Source organism: Carettochelys insculpta, chromosome 12 (assembly GCF_033958435.1).
Source record: "Carettochelys insculpta isolate YL-2023 chromosome 12, ASM3395843v1, whole genome shotgun sequence".
Classification (NCBI taxonomy): domain Eukaryota; kingdom Metazoa; phylum Chordata; order Testudines; family Carettochelyidae; genus Carettochelys; species Carettochelys insculpta.
Genome location: NC_134148.1, coordinates 46,479,485 through 46,497,952, shown reverse-complemented (window position 1 = coordinate 46,497,952; position 18,468 = coordinate 46,479,485). Strand labels below are relative to the sequence as shown.

The 18,468-nt window shown below is 47.2% G+C and overlaps 1 protein-coding gene across 2 annotated transcripts in view; it reads left to right on the top strand.

Moving 5' to 3' along the window:
- The window catches only part of MAP1A (microtubule associated protein 1A), a 47,871-nt gene extending 29,852 nt beyond the window's left edge, over positions 1–18,019 (top strand). For both annotated transcript variants that reach the window (XM_075006331.1, XM_075006330.1), the window contains 3 exons: positions 185–9,188; positions 13,140–13,372; positions 14,460–18,019. In XM_075006331.1, coding sequence (XP_074862432.1) covers positions 335–9,188; positions 13,140–13,372; positions 14,460–14,615 — 9,243 coding nt within the window. In that variant the 5' untranslated portion in view covers positions 185–334 and the 3' untranslated portion in view covers positions 14,616–18,019. The remainder of the gene's footprint in view (positions 1–184; positions 9,189–13,139; positions 13,373–14,459) is intronic.
- The last annotated feature ends 449 nt before the right edge of the window (positions 18,020–18,468 follow it).

Genomic DNA, 18,468 nt, shown 5'->3' with positions numbered 1-18,468 from the left:
TCAGGGGACTGCTACAGGCCTTTTGCTTGTCTGAAGGAATGATGTGCTTGGCTTTGCCCTCAGTCATGGCATCTTTTGTAATAGGTCAGCGGAGTTGGTCCCACATTAATCACTGCTTTACAAAATTAAATGCTGTGGTCTTGCTACTGTGTTTCACTGTGATTGTCTTGGGCTTTCTCACTAGGTCACCCAGCTTCTCAGCAACACTGACCCAGATACCAAGGCCTCTCTCACTGTGTCCTGTTTGGGAGAGGGAGACTGGAGCAATCTTGGACATCCCCAGTTCCAACAGCTTATTAATCTGAAATTGAACCCTGACCCAGCCCTGCCTGAGATGGATGGTGTCTCTGAGTTTGCAGAGTATGTCTCTGAGACGGTGGATGTGCCAACACCATTTGATCTTTTGGAGCCTCCCACTTCTGGGGGCTTTCTGAAACTGTCTAAGCCCTGCTGCTACATATTCCCTGGTGGGAGGGGGGACTCTGCTTTGTTTGCTGTCAATGGATTTAACATCCTGGTAGATGGTGGCTCTGAGAGGAAATCCTGCTTTTGGAAGCTGGTCAGGCATCTGGACAGGATTGACTCCATTCTCCTGACCCACATTGGGGCAGATAACCTACCTGGCATTAATGGGCTTCTGCAGAGGAAGATTGCTGAGCAGGATGAGGAGCAATCTCAGGGTTCCACCAACTATAGTGACTGGATGAAGAACCTCATCTCTCCAGAACTGGGGGTTGTTTTTTTTAATGTTCCTGAAAAGCTCAAGATGCCTGAATCATCCATGAAAGTCAAGAGAAGCATTGAAGAGGCCTGTCTGACACTGCAGTACTTGAATAAACTTGGCATTAAATCTGAGCCTCTCTACAGGGTGCTGAGTAACACCCTCGAGCCCATTACTCTGTTCCACAAGATGGGGGTTGGTAAGCTGGACATGTACATCCTAAATCCTGTCAAGGACAGTAAGGAGATGCAGTTTCTAATGCAGAAATGGGCTGGGAATAGCAAAGCAAAGACTGGCATCATTCTAGCAAATGGGAAGGAAGGTGAGATCTCTGTCCCCTATCTGACTTCAATCACAGCCCTGGTGGTTTGGCTGCCAGCAAGCCCAACAGAAAAAATAGTAAGAGTTTTGTTTCCTGGAAATGCTCCACAAAATAAAATATTGGAAGGTCTTGAGAAGCTCAAACATCTGGATTTTCTGAGGTACCCTGTAGCTACTCAGAAGGACATATCTTCTGGCCTGCCTCCACCTTCTCTGAAGCAGACCAAGATTAAGCAGAGAACTGACAGCAAAGAAAGTCTGAAATCTTCTCCGAAACCAGCTGCAACAAAGCAGGCCAGAAAAGAGGAGGCAACTGAGGATGGGACTAAGGACATAAAACCAGAAGTAGTAAAGGAGACCAGAACTGAAAAAAAAATGAAAGAACATATTGAGAAAATTCCTGAGAAACCTGCTAAACCTGAAAAGATAAAGACAGAATCCAGTGATGCCCTCAAAGCTGAGAAAAGGAAACTAACCAAAGACAAGATTGGCAAGAAGCACCTCAAAGAGAAAGTGTCTAAACTGGATGAGAAGAGGGACAAAGAAAAGAAAGAGATTAAGAAAGAGAGAAAGGACTTTAAAAAAGATGATGGAAAAAAGGAAGAGAAAAAAGATTCAAAGAAAGAAATCAAACCAGAGCTGAAAAAAATTTCTAAACCAGACTTGAAACCTTTTACACCAGAAGTGAGGAAAACATTATATAAGGCAAAAGTTCCAGGTAGAATCAAAACTGAGAAAATGCGAGTCAAAGCTGAAAAGGAAGCACCTTTGGAACAGAAGACATCACCAGTGCAGAAGGCACCTGTACAAAAAGAACCAGAAATGGCTGACATGGCTGAGCAGAGGTTAGTCCTGTCTTCACCAGAGGACCTAACCAAGGACTTTGAGGAGCTGAAGCATGAAGAGAAGGTGGAGCTGCAGGTGGCTCAGGAAATGACTGGTGTTGAAATGAGTGATGCAATTATCAGAGGACCTGACACTGAAGGAAAGATGGTACCTGATGTGGCTGTGCAGAGTCAACTTAATGAAGCTCCAGTTTTGGAAGAGAAAATCTTGTTGAAGGCAACTCCTCTGGAATCCCTAGATGAGGGAGTCATCACTATTGATAGGCAAGCAGAATTGCCATGTGAGGAAAAGCCAGTCCATCAGCTGGAGGTGAGACCAGGACAGGCTGAAAAAACTGAGGATGATGGAACAGCCCTGGAGGAACCTCTTGAGGTGGCAGAGTTTACAGAGAAAGTTGAAAGGAAGGAGGAAGCCAAGCTACTCCAAGAGGTTCTCATAGATGAGAGAGGGCAGGTACCAAGACTCACGGAAGCAGCAGCAAGAGAAGCTCGGACCCCAGCACTCAAAGAAGAAGAGAAAGAAGAAGAGCAGAAAATAACTGTGGACAGAAAGCAGAGAGAAGGAGAAGTGAAGATGTGTGAAAAGTACATTGAGGGGATGGACACCGGTAAAGAAAGTGAGAGGGAAAAGAGAGAGTATGTGATCGAAAAGGCAGAATTGGAAGAAACAGAAGAACACACAGAGGAGAAGGGCATGAAAACCAAAGAGTTCTATCAGCTACACCAGGAAGAGGAGAAGGGCACAAAATTCACTGCTAAAGAAAAGGAAAGAGAGTTCAGTGAGGAAGTAGGTGAGAAAAGCATTTTACCCGAAAAGGAGATAACTAAGGAGGCGTCCTACCTGAGCAGTGTTCCTGTCCCCACAGGAGCCACAGCAGAACACATTTCATACATCCAGGATGAAACTATCCCTGGCTACTCAGAGACTGAACAGACGATTTCGGATGAGGAGATACATGATGAACAGGAAGAGAGGATCCCACACTTGAAGTATGATGTCAGTGCATATGACATTTCTGTGCCGGATCGCCCAGGCTCTTTTGAAGCAGTACATGGTATCCAAGCCATCTCTGCTCCTGACATTGTTGACAAAGGTTTCATCAGCCAAGAATCTGAAATTCTTGTGTATCCTACAAGTATTGTGGCAGCCCCACTGGCTGAAGAGGAGCATGTGTCCTCTGCCACATCAGTTACAGAATGTGACAAGCTTTCTTCTTTTGCCACTTCAGTAGCAGAAGATCAGTCTGTTGCATCCATAACAGCTCCACAAACAGAAGAGACTGGCAAAAGCTCGTTGCTTCTGGACACAATAAACAGCATACCCTCTTCTCGGACTGAAGCCACCCAAGGCCTAGACTATGTGCCTTCTGCTGGCACAATCTCACCAACATCCTCCTTAGAGGAGGACAAATGCTTTAAATCTCCACCTCCTGAAGACTTCCAGGCATTAGCAGAAGGAGAGAGAAAGTTAGAAGCTCATAAGAAGGGCCTGGAGGAAGAGAGGAGAGAGGAGGAAGACGAGGAAGAAGATGAAACTCCAAATATTGAAATGCTTGAGAAACTTCCAGGACATCATGCAGCCCATTTGTTTTCTCAGCAAGGGCACCTAGCGGATGTTTTAAGAGAATCACACACAGAATCATCCACATTGTTATTTGCCACAGAGGAAGCACAACTTTCCCAGGTAGACTCTAGTTCAGGAGACGCTGAGGAACGATGCATAAGTCCTGATGACAGCACAGTCAAGATGGCATCTCCAACACAGTCTGGTCCGACTAGTGCTGGACACACACCTTTCCATCAGTCCCCTGTGGAGGAGAAGTTGGAAACTGTGAAAGCAGAGTTATTCGAAAAAGTCACAGATGCTGTAAAGAAAGGTGAAGGACAAACTTCTAGTGTAGAAAAAGGCACTGAGAGTGAATCTGAAACACTTATAAAAGCTGAAGCACCTGCAGCTAAAGATATCCCTGAAAAAAAATTGCATTTTGTTATACAGCAGAAGCCTGGCTTAGCTAACAACATGCCACTGACCATAGAGTCCATGTCTCCCAGAAGTGAACAGCAGGAGATACCCTTTGTAAAAGAACAGCTGCCACACATTTCTTATCACAAACAGGAAACTATTGAAATTATTGAAAAGGATGGTTCCAAATTGTACATTCCCAGCACAGACATTATTTCAAAGCCAGAAGAGGAGGTGGATTTCAAAGAAACTGAAATGACTCAAAACATTTCCCTAGAATTTGCAAAATACATAGATAAAGAGCCAATTTCTCCCAAAGAAATATCTCCCCAAAACACTGAGGTTTTGCAGGTCCCACAACAAAGCCATCTTGAAAGTGATAAATATTCGCAAATTTCCATTAAAGATATTTCACCAGATGATTCTAAATCACTTTCTTTTGGTCAGGAAAATCTTTGTAAAGAAAAATCTTCAGATATTTCCATTAGTGAAATGTCTCCAGAAGAAGGGAAACAACTATATTTAATGGGACATTGTTTAGAAAAAGAAAAATATGTGCCCATTTCCTTTAAAGACATTTCTCCAGAAGACACCAAATCAGTTTCTCTCACTGAAGAAACATCTCCAGACATGTTCATTAAAGGAAATTTTCCAAAAGACACCAAGTCTCTTACTTTTACTGAAAAGAGCCCTACTAAAGAAACATTTCTGACCACATCCACTACTGAATTCTGTCCAGAAGATGTCATACCCCTGGATTTCATGCAGCAGAGCCCAGCTGAAAGTGAAAAATCAATAGGGACTTCTGCCAAAGATACGATTCAGGAAAAACCAAAATCTCCTCTTTGCCCAGAACACAGCCCAATTAAAGATATCACACCCACAGAAATTTCTTCTGCAGAGGGAGCTCCAGAAGATGATAGAATATTATTTTCTTTAACAGAAATGAGCCATGTGAGGGAAAAAAGTTTTGAAATTTGCTCTCAAGAAACTTTTCCAGATGCAAAGTTCTTACACTTACCAGAATCCAAACGAATTCAGGATAAAGAATCCGTAGCCATTTGCTCTGAAGATTTCAAATCTTGTGATTTCATGGAAGAGAGACAAACTAAAGAAGAAAAATCTCAAGCAATAGAAGAGTTTTATATAAAAAATCTAACTTATGAAAAGAAAGTGTGGTTTCCAGAGGAGGTAGAGGACAGAACAGGTAAGGAAAGCCAACAGAAGTATGATAAGGAAAGAGAGAGCACTTTCTTGGATGAGGTGCAGGAATATGAACAAAAATCTTCTCTTACCATACAAGAAGAAGAAGAAAGAAAGAAATATTCTATGGCATACGAAGGTTATGCCTTTGAAACAGTGGAGAAGAAAACTTCAGACTCAGAGAATGGATATTTCCAGGAAGAAGCTGCCATTGGACAGACAGACCATCTTCCTAAGAAGGAAGATTATCTCTGGTATGGTGAAGACAAGTCTATGTCTCAGGAAACAGAAGCTGGACATTTCAAATTGGAATCAGCAGAAGCACAGGAATATGCATTGCAGGGGGTCAAAGGACTTTCACTGGAAACAAATAACATGGAAATAGCACCTCCTGAGATCCCGTCTTCTGAAAAACCAGAAATATTTAGAGCACCCCTATCTTCGCAGGGTGTCTGTGTAGAGGACAAACATATCAAAGCATCAAATGCAGCAAAAGAAAGGGAAGAATCGTTGTTCACAAGTAAACAAGATTACCCCTACTTGGATCGTGAGGAAAAAGCAGTCCTGGATCTGCATGTCAAAGCATTAGACCAAATACTGAGAGCATCTCCACTGCCTGCATCATCTATTGCTCTAGAAGAGGAAGCAGACACAGGTACACAAGAGTTAGAAAAAAATACTAAGATAAACCAAAGCAGATCAGCTTTGCAGACTCAAGTTCTGCAGGGAGCCTCAGTGGAGCAATCAGATGCTGATGCTTTGAGTCAAGAAACAGCAGACTTTATATACAGGGTAGGCACAGAGCAGAAGGCTGACAGCACATCTACTGCAGCTTATGATGGCCCTAGAGGAAGCCAAGAGCAGAGTGCTGCTGTACTTACTCTACTGTATTCTGAAAGCCCTGTAGCACAAGAGTATGTAGCAGCTTCCCCAAAAGACAGTGACGCAGCATCAGAGGACAGCACACATTCTCTGTCAGAAACATCTCATCCCAAAGGAAGCAGTGGCATCATAGGCCATTCTGAGGACATGGGCTCTATCAGCCCAGTGGAATATCACTCAGAGTCTCCCACTCACAGGTTTTCCAGTCTTCCTGAGCAGGAGGTCTGTGAATCCAGAAGAGATAACCAGACTAAAGAGCTAGAGCAGGAAGAAAGGGAACCAACTCCTTACCCTGATGAGCGGTCTTTCCAATATACAGACATCTATGAGCAGATAGTTGTGTCTGGATTTGGGGTTCCGGGTCTTATCATGAAGGATATGGACAACCTAGTTCAACTTCGTAAGGAAAAGCTGGAGCCTACGTGTGTGTCCTCTGGAACAGAGAAAGTATTTGTTTCTCAGAAAGAGCTTCTTCACATCTCTGCAAAAGAGGAAGAGTCCTGCCTCTATACCTCTGCCGAGAAGGAGCTTTCATCCCCAACTTCCCCCAAAGATAAAGTCTATTCTTCCTTTGAATACACAGATGTCCATGAAAGATCTTTATGCCTGCCAGAGTCAGATAAGCATGGGCAATCCAGTGATTTCAGATTGAAGGAAATGCAGGAAAGACAGGATGGACTGAGCTCATCAACTGACAGACTAAAAGAGCCACACTGCACACTGCCTCCATCCTCCCCTGGAAGCAGTGACTGTGCTCCCCCTACATATGATGTAGATGCATTTTATCAAGAAAAACAAGCTCCCTTCATTGAAGATGCTCTTCCAGATGAAAATGTAATTTCAGTCAGCCAGGAGCAGAGAGCTCTGTCCCCAAAGGAGCCTCAGCCCAAAGACTTATACTACGAGAAAGTAAGACAAGAGGAAGAGAGCACCAGTGACTCAGAGTTAGAAAAAGGTGCCAAGGAAAAATCTGAAAAGGAGTCCAAATTGCCTGTACCTTCTCATGCAGCAGGCAAAGTCAGTGAAGAGGAAGTATATGCAGACATTTCAGTAATGAAGGTGGCCCAGGTATCAGAGGTGCTTCACCAGGACAAGACCCAAGAGTCTCATTTGTCAACATCAGCTGCCTCCTGTCTTTGTGATCCAATGCAGCAAGAGGAACTTGGAGTTGAGAAAAGTGCAACAGCAAGAGTTACAGAGGTATGTGCTGCTGGCTACAGAATCCTGACAGATACATGCAGAGATGGTTGGACTTCGGAAGTGTCCTATTCTGTTCAAACGTCTTTGGAACAGGGGAAAGTTTCTGACAAGTCCCCAAAGGAAGAACACTTTCTAGTAACAGATTATCACCATGTGGAGATTGCTTCTGAGGGCCATGACAAAGGTATTTGCTCAAAGGCTACTGCTAAATACGTGAAAGAGGAACATCAAAAGGGTCTGGCATTGCAAAGTAAAGCAATGTGTCTTTCTTCATCTGGATTTGAATTCTCCTTTCTAGAAAAACATGACCCATCAACTGTGCTTAGACATGAAACATGTGCATCATGCCACTTAGAGGACAAATCTCTTATCTTAAAATTGCCAGATGCTTTGCCCTCAGACCAGGGGAAGACAGATGAATACCTGGAGGTTTCTAAAAGAGATACCAGTGTATCAGCTCTCCCTCCCTTTTCACCACTGAGTCCATATAAAGAAGACAGGTTGTTTTCTGGGGCTGTGGAAAGAGAAGTTGCATCCCAACAGTGCACAAAAGACGGCTTGCATGAGCTTGCAGAGGATATGTCATCTGAAGCTACCACTCCTGTGATACGCACAACAGCAGAAAGCTTCTACTCCCACATGCTTTCTTCTGACACAGGAACAGGAGCAGAGCCAGACTGCAGGAGCCTGTGGGATGTGTCTCCATTGATTCCAGCTGATTCTGTCAAAACACATACAGCTGAAACTGAAGGGTTTGTGTCTGCGAAGGACCCTGATTCTACATTCATAGGTGAGGCAGACGATAATACACTGCCATGCAGAATTGAGTGCCAAAGACCGCTGATGTCACAACTGTCTGCAGAAAAACAAGAGCAAAGTTCTACAGCCAGACCTGAACAACACTTACCTGTCACTGAAATGTGTATGGGAGTAACCTCACTTCCTGATGTACTGGCATCATTTCCACCTCATCAGCAAGAGGCAGTAGCCACAGCCAATGGTCCAACAGAAGTGAGCACCAATTTGCCAGTTTGCCAAAGTGTGCAGAGTGCACCAGAGAAAGCATTTCCTGATTCTGACCAAACTGTGTCATCATCCTTGGGGGAGGGAGATGTGGCTAGGCAGGGCCGACCTTCTTCACTGATGGCCCCTGAGCTGACCTTCCAGCCCTTTTTCCCAGAGGCACAAAGAGGAGGAAGGACTGAGGACCATGGAGATGCTTCCCATGAGGCAGAGACATGTTTAGGAGCCAGCTCTGACAACAGGCAGAAGTTCTCACCTTGCGAGTATAAACAGCAGAAAGGTGAGCTGTCTCCATCATTCATCAACCCAAGTCCTCATGACCTGTCTGAAGACAGTGACCTCTCACAGGATGAAGGTCATCCTTCAGTGAAAGGGAGGCTGCACCACACTGTTGGTAACCATGTGCAAGCCACGATGATGGAGGAAACCCCTCCCACATCAGTGAGTGACTCTGGAACCTCCCAGTCTGATTCTGATGTCCCTCCAGAGACAGAGGAATGTCCATCCATCACAGCTGATGCTATCATGGACTCAGATGAAGATGCAGATTTCCTCCCAGTGGACAAAGCTATGGGCACTTCACATCATGGCAGCACGCGGTCTAGCCATGATCCACAACCTTTTCCAATGATCGATCCCCAGCCCCACCCACCTCATCCAGATGTCTGCATGGTAGACCCTGAAATGCTGGTAAATGAGCAAAGTGTGGGCAGAACTGATAAAATATCCAAGAAGGATCTGAAAGAGAAGAGCAAAGGAGTGAGGAAGTCTTTGAGTAAACCCAAATCATCTTCGCCTGCCCGGAAACTAGATGTCAAAGGGAAGCGGTCTCCCACACCTGTGAAACAGTCATTGGACAGATCTCCAAAATCTACCATGGCAAAGAAAGAGCGAGATGGAGGAGAGAAGCAGTCCAAACCACGTACCGCATTAGTGCAGCCTTCTCACGTAGAGGAGAAAGATGAGTCATCCCGAAGCAGTCACAGCAACCCAGGCAAGGTCTTTGTTAATGGCATCAGAACAAACCCTGGTAAGAAATCCCTCCCCAGGTGAGAATTCTCTTTGGCTTAAACAATAAGCAAAGCGCTGAGTGGTAGTTAACGAGCACTTCCCATTGAGTCAGCATGAGTTTGTGTATGCTGAGGGATTGTGATAGGCATGGATTTTTAAAAATGCAGGGAAAGTTAGCAGTCATGGAGCCAAACTTCTGATAATTTACACTCCTTATGTATCTATTCTGTTCTATACACAGGAAGCATAGGCCCCACAGGGCGATCAGTAGCTGCCATGTGCTGGTCAGAGAGGGGCTAGCAGAACCCAGCTTACTAAGCTGTTAACAGTGGGATAAGACACTAACTGTAAGGGCTGTTATTGCATTCTTCAGGGTTGCCTTTATCATGCTGCTAGGAGTGCCTTTGTGTGCAGAGATGCTGCCTTTCCTCGGACACTCTGAACAAGGACTAGACAGGAATATCCCCACACAATTAATTCCTGTAATTATGGAGGGTGCGGGCTGAGTAGGATCATGGTGATCTTGGCATCTCCACCCACAGTGGAAGATGCCAGATTGACATGCTTGGAGAGTGAAATCCCGTCTATCTCCAGGGGTGGCACAGTGGCGAGGCAAACTTCCCACACACATTGCGTCCTACTGCTGTCTCAGTCCTGCTTGGAGGAACCAGTTTAAGACATTTAGCGGGACTGTTAGTCTTCATGGTTTACACAGCCTGGAGGCCAACTGTTGTGGCTTTTAGTTGTATATGGGTAGCACCCAGGAACACCATAATGGCCAGGATACCAAAATATTTGGCGTTGTACAAACACAGACCATGTTTGGTCACAATGACATGCAGTAGTCTCAGTACATCAGTGGCCAAACCATTGTCAGGATTGTTGTAGCAATCCTGGCACACGAGCATTTTGAGGGGGCTTTTGAATGTAGCTAATGGGGCAGTTTTATGGCTGCTTCTAGTTAGTGCCTTCCAAGAATGAGGGCAGCAAGGGAGGAAGCACAAAAAATGTTTGAAAATTTAACAAGTGGCTGATGGTGGCTGGCATCTTGGGCCCACTGGATGCAGGAGTTGACCTCTTGCTAGTGAATAAGTGATACTGAGTCGCCGGGTGGGGGGTGGGGGGGGGGGCAGGGGCTAGGCCTTGATCATGAAGATCAGCTTATGTTTTATTCAACAGAGAAGGGAATCCAAAAGAGAGGGGTGACATGGCCCAAGGAAGAGGTCTCTGCAGTGACAGGTTGAATGCCTTTGAGAAAACAAGTGTTAAGTAACCATATCCAGCGAGGAGCAGAGCCCAGTAATCACATCAGAGGATGAGCGTTGGGATGAGAGTTGTTAGCTGTGTGCATAGATAGGAACAACTGGATCTCGGCAATATTATAGAGCATCAGCACAACTGAGACCAAGTCTGCATGTGAGTTCCTAGAGACAAGACATCCATGGATGATGCCCAGATCATGACCCTGAGTGACAGGCAGGATAGTGGTGTCCTCAGTGATCAAGACTGGAAAGAGCAGGAAAGGTTTGGATTGGAAGATTGGGCACTCTATTTTTACCCATGTTGCACTTGAGCTGAGGGCTAGATATCCTAGCAAATGACAGGCAGCAGCCTGAGATTTTAGTTTGCCCAGACAGAGCACAATCAGGTGTACAATAGATCTGTGAGTCAGCCCCATAGGACTGAGAGTGGAAATTATACAAGCAGGTGAGATTCCCCAGAGATAAGGTGTATAGGAGGAATGGAAAAGCACCAAGCACAGTGTCCTATGAACACCAAGAGAGAACTGACGAGGCAGATTAGGAGGTGCTGCTGACGGTCATGGCAAAGAAGCAGTTAGGGAACCAGGAACGAATAGAGACAGAATACGAAGGTGGACAAGATGTCAAGAAGAGTCTGGTTTTGGTGGTGATAGCAGCTGACCATGAAGCGGGATGGGGCTTGAGCTGTGACTGGGAGACCATTAGAGACTTTGTCAAAAGTGGTTTTAATGGAGCGCAGGGAATGGACAGTGGATTGGCCAGAGTCTGACCTGGAATTGTAGCCAGTGCACTGGTAAAAACACAAAAATGGCCATGTTGGGTGAAAGTAAGTTCAGCTGGCTCAGTGTTCAGGGTTCCCTGATCCTTTACTTCTGTGCACCAGTGAGGAGGTGTTGTGTGCCACAGAGGTGCTGTGCTGCATGTCAGCATCATATTTGTGCCCATAACAACAGTCACGTGGCAGGAGTGGGCCAAGGGGGTCTAAGTGTGAGGGCTCTGCTGAGGTTGCAGGCTCTGAAGTGAGGCTGAAGATAAGAGGTTTGGTGTGCAGGAGGAGGGCTTCAGGTTTGGGAAGGGGCTCAGACCTGGGGGTTGGTGTGCAAGGGGGGGTACAGGCTTTGGGTTGAGGAGGTGGGCTTCTAGGGCTGGGGGAGGCTCAAGGTCGGTCAGGGGCTTGGGGGCTGCATGGCTCCCTGTTCGGGACAATGAGGAGGGGCCCTTTGCCCCCCACTGGGTCAGCTCCATACTGGGACAAGCAGGAAGTGGTGCCCCCGCAACCATCCCCAGCAGCTTTAGAGTTTGGGGCAAGGCATCACGCCCCACTGTAGTCCTGAACCCCTGTGCTGTGTGGCAGAGGAACTAACAGTCACCAGTGCCAGCTGCTTCAGTGAGACCAACCAGCACAAGAGACGTTATTGAGTGATCCAGCCTGAATGTTGCCATGAACTTAGAGCTGAAGGGGGAAGGGAGATGGGCTGGAGAGGCTGGCTGGGTCACGGGTGGGGTTTTTGTTTTTCAAGCGGGGTGAGACAAAAGTGGGTTTGTACTGTGAAGGGAAGGCGCCCAAGGTGAGTGTGGGGCTGGCGTAGAGATCAGGTGGGATGGAGTGGAGTCAATCAGTTTCACATTTGCAGGCGAGAAGGGACGTACTCTGTACCCCGCTGTGCACTCCCTGAGCTCTCTGTCTCTGCTAATACTGGTGATTGGCCTGGCTGCTGCCATGACTTGGCTGTGGAAAGAAAGTGCTGCATATAGCGTCTGCACCGCAAAGGCAAACGGCACAGCACTTGTTCACTGAGGCTGTGCCGCTCTTGCTTCCCATCGAGACTTTTATTTATTTTACTGAACAAAACAGTTCCTGTGTCAGCCGCAACACCACGAGTCGTTTAGCGTTACAGGCTTCAGAGACGAATGCAAAGAAATGAGTGTACTTAGAGGTATGGCAGTATAAATGTGTACACACACTATGTTCACACACGTGTGTGTGTGTGTGTGCTCACTTAGTTCCTATTGCTGGCATAGCAGTGTTACTGCCAGTGTGTGTCCACCTGTGTGTCTGCACGCATGTGCGTGTCAGCGCGCACTTCTGTTGTGCCTGCACTTGTGTGGACATGGACGGTGCTCTGTTCCTTGTCACAATGTGCACATTGCTCCGTGCATCTGCCTTGGGAACATCTCCAGCTCTGTAACTGAAGGGTGCAGGAAGGCAGATGCCCAAAGAGCAGAACTGTTGGTGAGGCATGTGAGCCAGGCATCAGAAAGAACTTCTAGGAATCACTCAGCGCCTGGCAGGCATTCCTGAGAGGTTGCTGTAGCTGCCCTAGCAACCAGAGGGCTGGCACATAAAGGATGTCAGGACATACTGACAGCCAAACAAGGTTAAAGAGCAAAGCTGGGGCTATTCTACCAGATAGACTGGGCTAACTGAGTCTGCCAAAGCTAGAAAGGAGAAGGTGGTTTCCTTCTGCAGCAAAGGCCATCCTGTACTTGCTCCTAATGCTGCTGAGGCAGGCACTAAAGAACTGCAGACCTTTCCCTTGCTAGCTGGCTTCTGGGCTACTGCTGAGCTAGACTGCACTCATGTTTGCTCTCAGTAGTGGCACGGAGCCAACCTATGTCCTTTAACCTAGTCTGTGCAGATGCAGGAAATCTTCCTGCATTCCAGATGCTTCAGACTTTTGTTTGCCTCTGATTTGTCTTTTCCAAAGTTTCCAGTAGCCCCAAAAACAGTTTGTCTGTGCCCGCTGGACCTCCAGTCTATGTGGACCTAGCCTACATCCCCAATCACTGCAGTGGGAAGAACACAGACCTGGAGTTCTTCAAGCGGGTTCGAGCTTCATACTATGTTGTGAGTGGCAATGATCCAAGCAACGGGGAGCCCAGCCGTGCTGTATTAGATGCCCTTCTGGAAGGAAAATCCCAGTGGGGTGAGAACCTGCAGGTAGGTGACGTAAATCCCCAGGGATGTGTGCTGGTCACTGGGCCACGGGACTCTAGGAAGTGTGCCACCGGTTCACAGTGGGAAAAAGATCTCACAAGATGATGCATCAGAGGGGGCCTGGAACCTTCTCTCTGTACAGTCTGAGGTGCCAGTCACTATAGAGGAATGTCTCTTCTTTCGCTGACCTCTGAGGTCTTGTTTATCTTTAGCTTCAAAAGGAGGACAACCTAGGCTGAGGGATGGGAGGAAAGGTGACAGATACAGTCTTTCTTCTGACACTGAGAGTCACACACTTAAAGACCACTCACCCCTTCTGCCTCTGCAGCAGAAAATAGACTTTGGGCTCTGGCAGAATCTAGCTGAAAGTAAACCCTAAAGAGCAGAGGATCTCCCAATGTGGTATCAGTGACAGGCTTGCCCACACCGTTTCCCACCCTGGAAGTCATGACAGCAATGTAATCACAATCCTAGAGCTGTTCTGAGAGTCACTTCCTATTAGCTCCTTTAAACCATCAACAAATATTCCTTATAACAGCCCTCCCTACCAGGTTCCAGTGAGAGCTGGGTGGGACCTTTCTTTGCAGGCAGGGCTAGAGCAGAGAAATGTTTGTCCAGACTGCTCTGTCACATTCAGCACCCTCAGATTCCAGGCCCTGGACCTTACATGTTCTGCACTAAGTAGGGTCACGCACAAGCTGTGTGTCGGACACTCTCCGGTCATTTCCCCCACCATTACAGAACCCGCATGGCAGATTTACTGTGACTTACACTGCTGCTCCCCAACTCATTCGCCAGCACAGCAACCTCCTGCCCTCACTTACATTTTTGCTCTTCGGTCTCTTAGCATTACTTACATTATGGTAGTATTTGCATCTTGACCAGCCAGGCCCTTGTGCTATGTGTTACCTGGACAGTGAGGAAAGAGGCTGTTACAATTTAAAAGACACTGTGTAAGATATGGACAGAAAAAGGAACAGGCAAGGTCACCAGGCCTGAGTAATGGCTGCAGGGTTGTATGGACACAATTTGTTGGTGCACTAACCCAAAGAGTAGCAGTGCTGTCAGTTTTCTCTTCTGCCTTTCACAGGTGACGCTGATTCCAACACATGACACTGAGGTGACACGAGAATGGTACCAGCAAACCCATGAGAAGCAGCAGGAGCTGAATATCATGGTGCTAGCCAGCAGCAGCACGGTAGTGATGCAGGATGAATCCTTCCCAGCCTGCAAAATTGAGTTCTAAATCTCCTGTCCCTGGATGCTGTCCACCGCCATGCAGCACTCAGACAGATACCATCTTATCATGTCCAGTTCTTCTCTTCTGGCTTAGTCTAGATGTGGCTCTCATTTGCCAGGAGATCCAGGACTGATTCAACTCAACACTGGATGCTTTGAAAGAGGAGTCTGGAGGTCTTTAAGAGTCTATGCTGAGCAGAACGGTCATGCAAAGAGCAGTGGCAGGCCAGGGCCAGCTTCTCCCTGGTTTATTTTGTTGCCTGTAGAATAATGTGGCCGCGGGGATGCTGTGAGCACTTGGTCTTCTACCCTCGTCCTGGTTCCACTGCCATTTGCCCTGTAGCACCAGGAAATGTTTCCTTTGGCCAGTAGTGCTGCTGCTGTATGAAGATAGTTGTGCTGATCACAGCATAGGAGAATTACTGTGAAACGGAGGAAAGGGGAGTGAAGAAATTCTGGCATCATGGTTCTGAAAGAATCTGGTGAGACGGAAAGGCCATTCCTCCAGCTCTCAGAACGTGGGGCATGCTGGGAAAAGAGAACTGGACTCCAACTCCGCATGGCTGCATTTGTCCAATTACTGAGGCTTCTTCCCTGAGGTGTTGGACACTCACCCCCTAGGTTACACATTCATTGTTTTCACCGTGGTTGATAAGGTGTGATAAAGGACAAGGTGGCTTGGTGGAGCATGGACTTGTCATTCTTAGCTACAAAGAGCACATTCCTAATCTGCTAACCTCAGCTTCTCACGTGTAGAGTGATTAACATTGTACTTCTGAGCATCAGCCCTGTGACGGCAGGAAGCCTTGAGAGACTGTTACATGAACAGCGTCAGTCAGAAGGGTATCCAAACGCACAACCCCCAACTCACCTAACCAGAAGGGCTCAAGACAACGCTAGCTGCTACTGTGCCAGGATGTTCCCATGTACGCGTGTGTCCTTTGCACCAAAGGCTTTCTTGAGGGGGTGGCGAAGCAGCACGGAACGGAGGCAGCAGGGAGAGGTGCACACAGTAGACAGTTCTGCTGGCGGTGGAGAGGTGATTTGTTGCCATTGGTACGATTGCTGTGCACAGCACCCTTTCAGAACACTTCTGAGGTGCACTGAGGTAGCGTTCTGCTCATACATGAGAGTATCAGGAAGCTGGGGAACATAGAGCGACTACTTTGGGGGTGAACACCCCTCCAGAAACCTTTGGGAAATATCACCTCCATGGTGTCTCTGGTGTGACTGCCCTGCTGCTGTGAGAAAAGTGTGCGTGCCCATTTGAGCACAGACTGGGCCAGCTCGCCAAGTGCGTCTGGCTCTGCTTGCACACCCATGGCCATCTGCCAGCTTCTTGCCTTCATGGTGTGGGCATGCCAGGGCCATTGGTACAAATTCAGAGCAGGGTACCAGCTAGCAATGGAAAAGCACTTCCAGGTGCCTGGTTCAACTCATGCAGGCGTGATGGGCCATAAACATGAGACAATGGACATGGCTGCTGATGCACGTGTGCTCAGCTGCTCTGTCAAGATATTGAACTCTGATAGGCTTTTGCAGAGCCAGAGCTGGCTGCCCTTGGCACAAGGCAGAGCGACACCAGGCAGGGCAACTGGGGGCCTGGCTGGCTATAAAATAAAAAGGCTGTGCTGAAAATCTGGGCCACGTGTCAGTGCTGGCCTTGGGCCGAGCTCTGGGGAGAAGGGGCCCTGTGTGTGTGTGTGTGTGTGCGTGCGTGCGTGCGCACGCATGGCTGGGACAGGCTGAGCTGTAGCACTGCTAATTAGCATTTCCAGAGCAGCTAGTGAAGAGAAAAATGCTGCCTGAAAAAAAAATCTCCATCTAGAGGACTAAAATGGGATTTCTAAGGAAATGATTTATTTTGGCATCTAATTTATATATTTATTTTTGTTGTTAAAGTGCATTTTGTGTGGAGTTAATATTTTAATTTATACATGTTCACATGGCACCATGTGCTCTGGAGGGTTCTCACTGGGAATCCTCAGATGCTGCAATTTAAACAAACAGAAAGCCCATAGAAAAAGGGACAGCTTATTACCGGCAGCCAAAGAGTCGTCACACAGACTACGAAGCAGGGTCAATATAGCTGCAGCCCAGCACCTGCAGGGGAAGGCAGCTGACGCAACTCTGTGAATAGTACAGCTGGCCCTGTATCTACAGCTCGTTTAGTGTGTAAGATTCTTGCTTGGGGATTAGTTAAAATTCCTGCATTGTATTTTTTTAAATCAGTTGGTCCAAAGTGTGTCTGCCAGGAGAAGAAATGTTATTCTCTGTAAACGGATTGACTCAGTGTGTATGAATGTTGGCTATGGTAGCCAAAGGCTGGCAGTAATACAGATCACATCTGCTTTTCCATTATTCTCTTTCATTCACGAAGGCAGCCCCCATTTACCTGTGCATGGCTGTCAGCCAGCTACTGGTGCCTGGAAGCCGAGCACACACAGCTGTGGGTTCTAAGAAGGAAAAAATATTGCATGCTCATCTACTGAGTCCATTTCCTCAGCAGAATGTCTAGGCAGAAAAAGTGAATGCACTAACTTTTGCATTCTTAACTCAAAGCAATTCTAAGAAGGGAGACAGTGGAGCTTTTGGGGTACCTGCACTGGCCAGGAAGGAAGAGCAGCTGAGCAAGTATGTGCCTCTCCCACAGGGAACATACACGCCCACCGTGGGACCGGTTGCTGCAGCTGGGTCCCCTCCAACAGCTCTTTCCCAGTTCCCACGCTCTTGCCTGCCCTGAGTCGCTCTGAAGAGTTTTATAGCAGTTTGTGCTGCCTTCAGCCTCTCTCGCCGTCCTCAAAATTTATGGAAATTACATTTTTAAAAACCCAGCTCCTTTAGAAAAGGCCTGAGCCCTGCCTTCCCCAGCAGGTGGCTGGCAGCCAGAGGCTGCGTTAGCCTATGGGACACTGGCCAACCCAGACGTACCATGACACCACAGTAGAGAGAAACATTTAAACTCCGCTTTTGCTTATTTCTGCATGTGGCCAACGTGTAATATTCCCGTATGTAATAGGTACAAACTATCATTTTAAAACTATAATAAAAAGGTGAATGTCTTAACTGTACTGAACTGGCAGTTTGTGCTCTTAGCTTCTTTCTATGCTGAATGGTATAAAAACAGAGCCCAGGTTTTATTATTTTTTCCTGCATCATGTTACTATTTGACCTTAGTTCTTTGGGTTTTAGTTCATTTTTGCCATGTCCATGTGCAACACTGTAACTAACAGCTGTAAAGGGAGGAGCTTGACAGAACAATAAAGCCACATTAGTTGCAAACAATAATGTCTTGGATTTGTTTTTGTAAACTGTACCATTTGCGTTTGTCCCATTGTTTGCGCCAACTGGGCAACTGCCACATATGCCAAGAATATGGGCACCAGGGAACGAGGGCATATCTAGCGTGAAGCCCCGCCCCCCCAGGTCCCACAGTATATACCCATGACATCTCTGTTGGCACACTACAGAAAGTTACTCTAGCACACATTAGCCGTGTCTACACGTGCACGCTACTTCGAAGTAGCGGCACTAACTTCGAAATAGCGCCCGTCACGGCTACACGCGCCAGGCGCTATTTCGAAGTTAACTTCGACGTTAGGCGGCGAGACGTCGAAGTCGCTAACCCCATGAGGGGATGGGAATAGCGCCCTACTTCGACGTTCAGCGTCGAAGTAGGGACCGTGTAGTCGTTGCGCGTCCCGCAACTTCGAAATAGTGGGGTCCGCCATGGTGGCCATCAGCTGAAGGGTTGAGAGATGCTCTCTCTCCAGCCCCTGCGGGGCTCTATGGTCACCGTGGGCAGCAGCCCTTAGCCCAGGGCTTCTGGCTGCTGCTGCGTCAGCTGGGGATCCATGCTG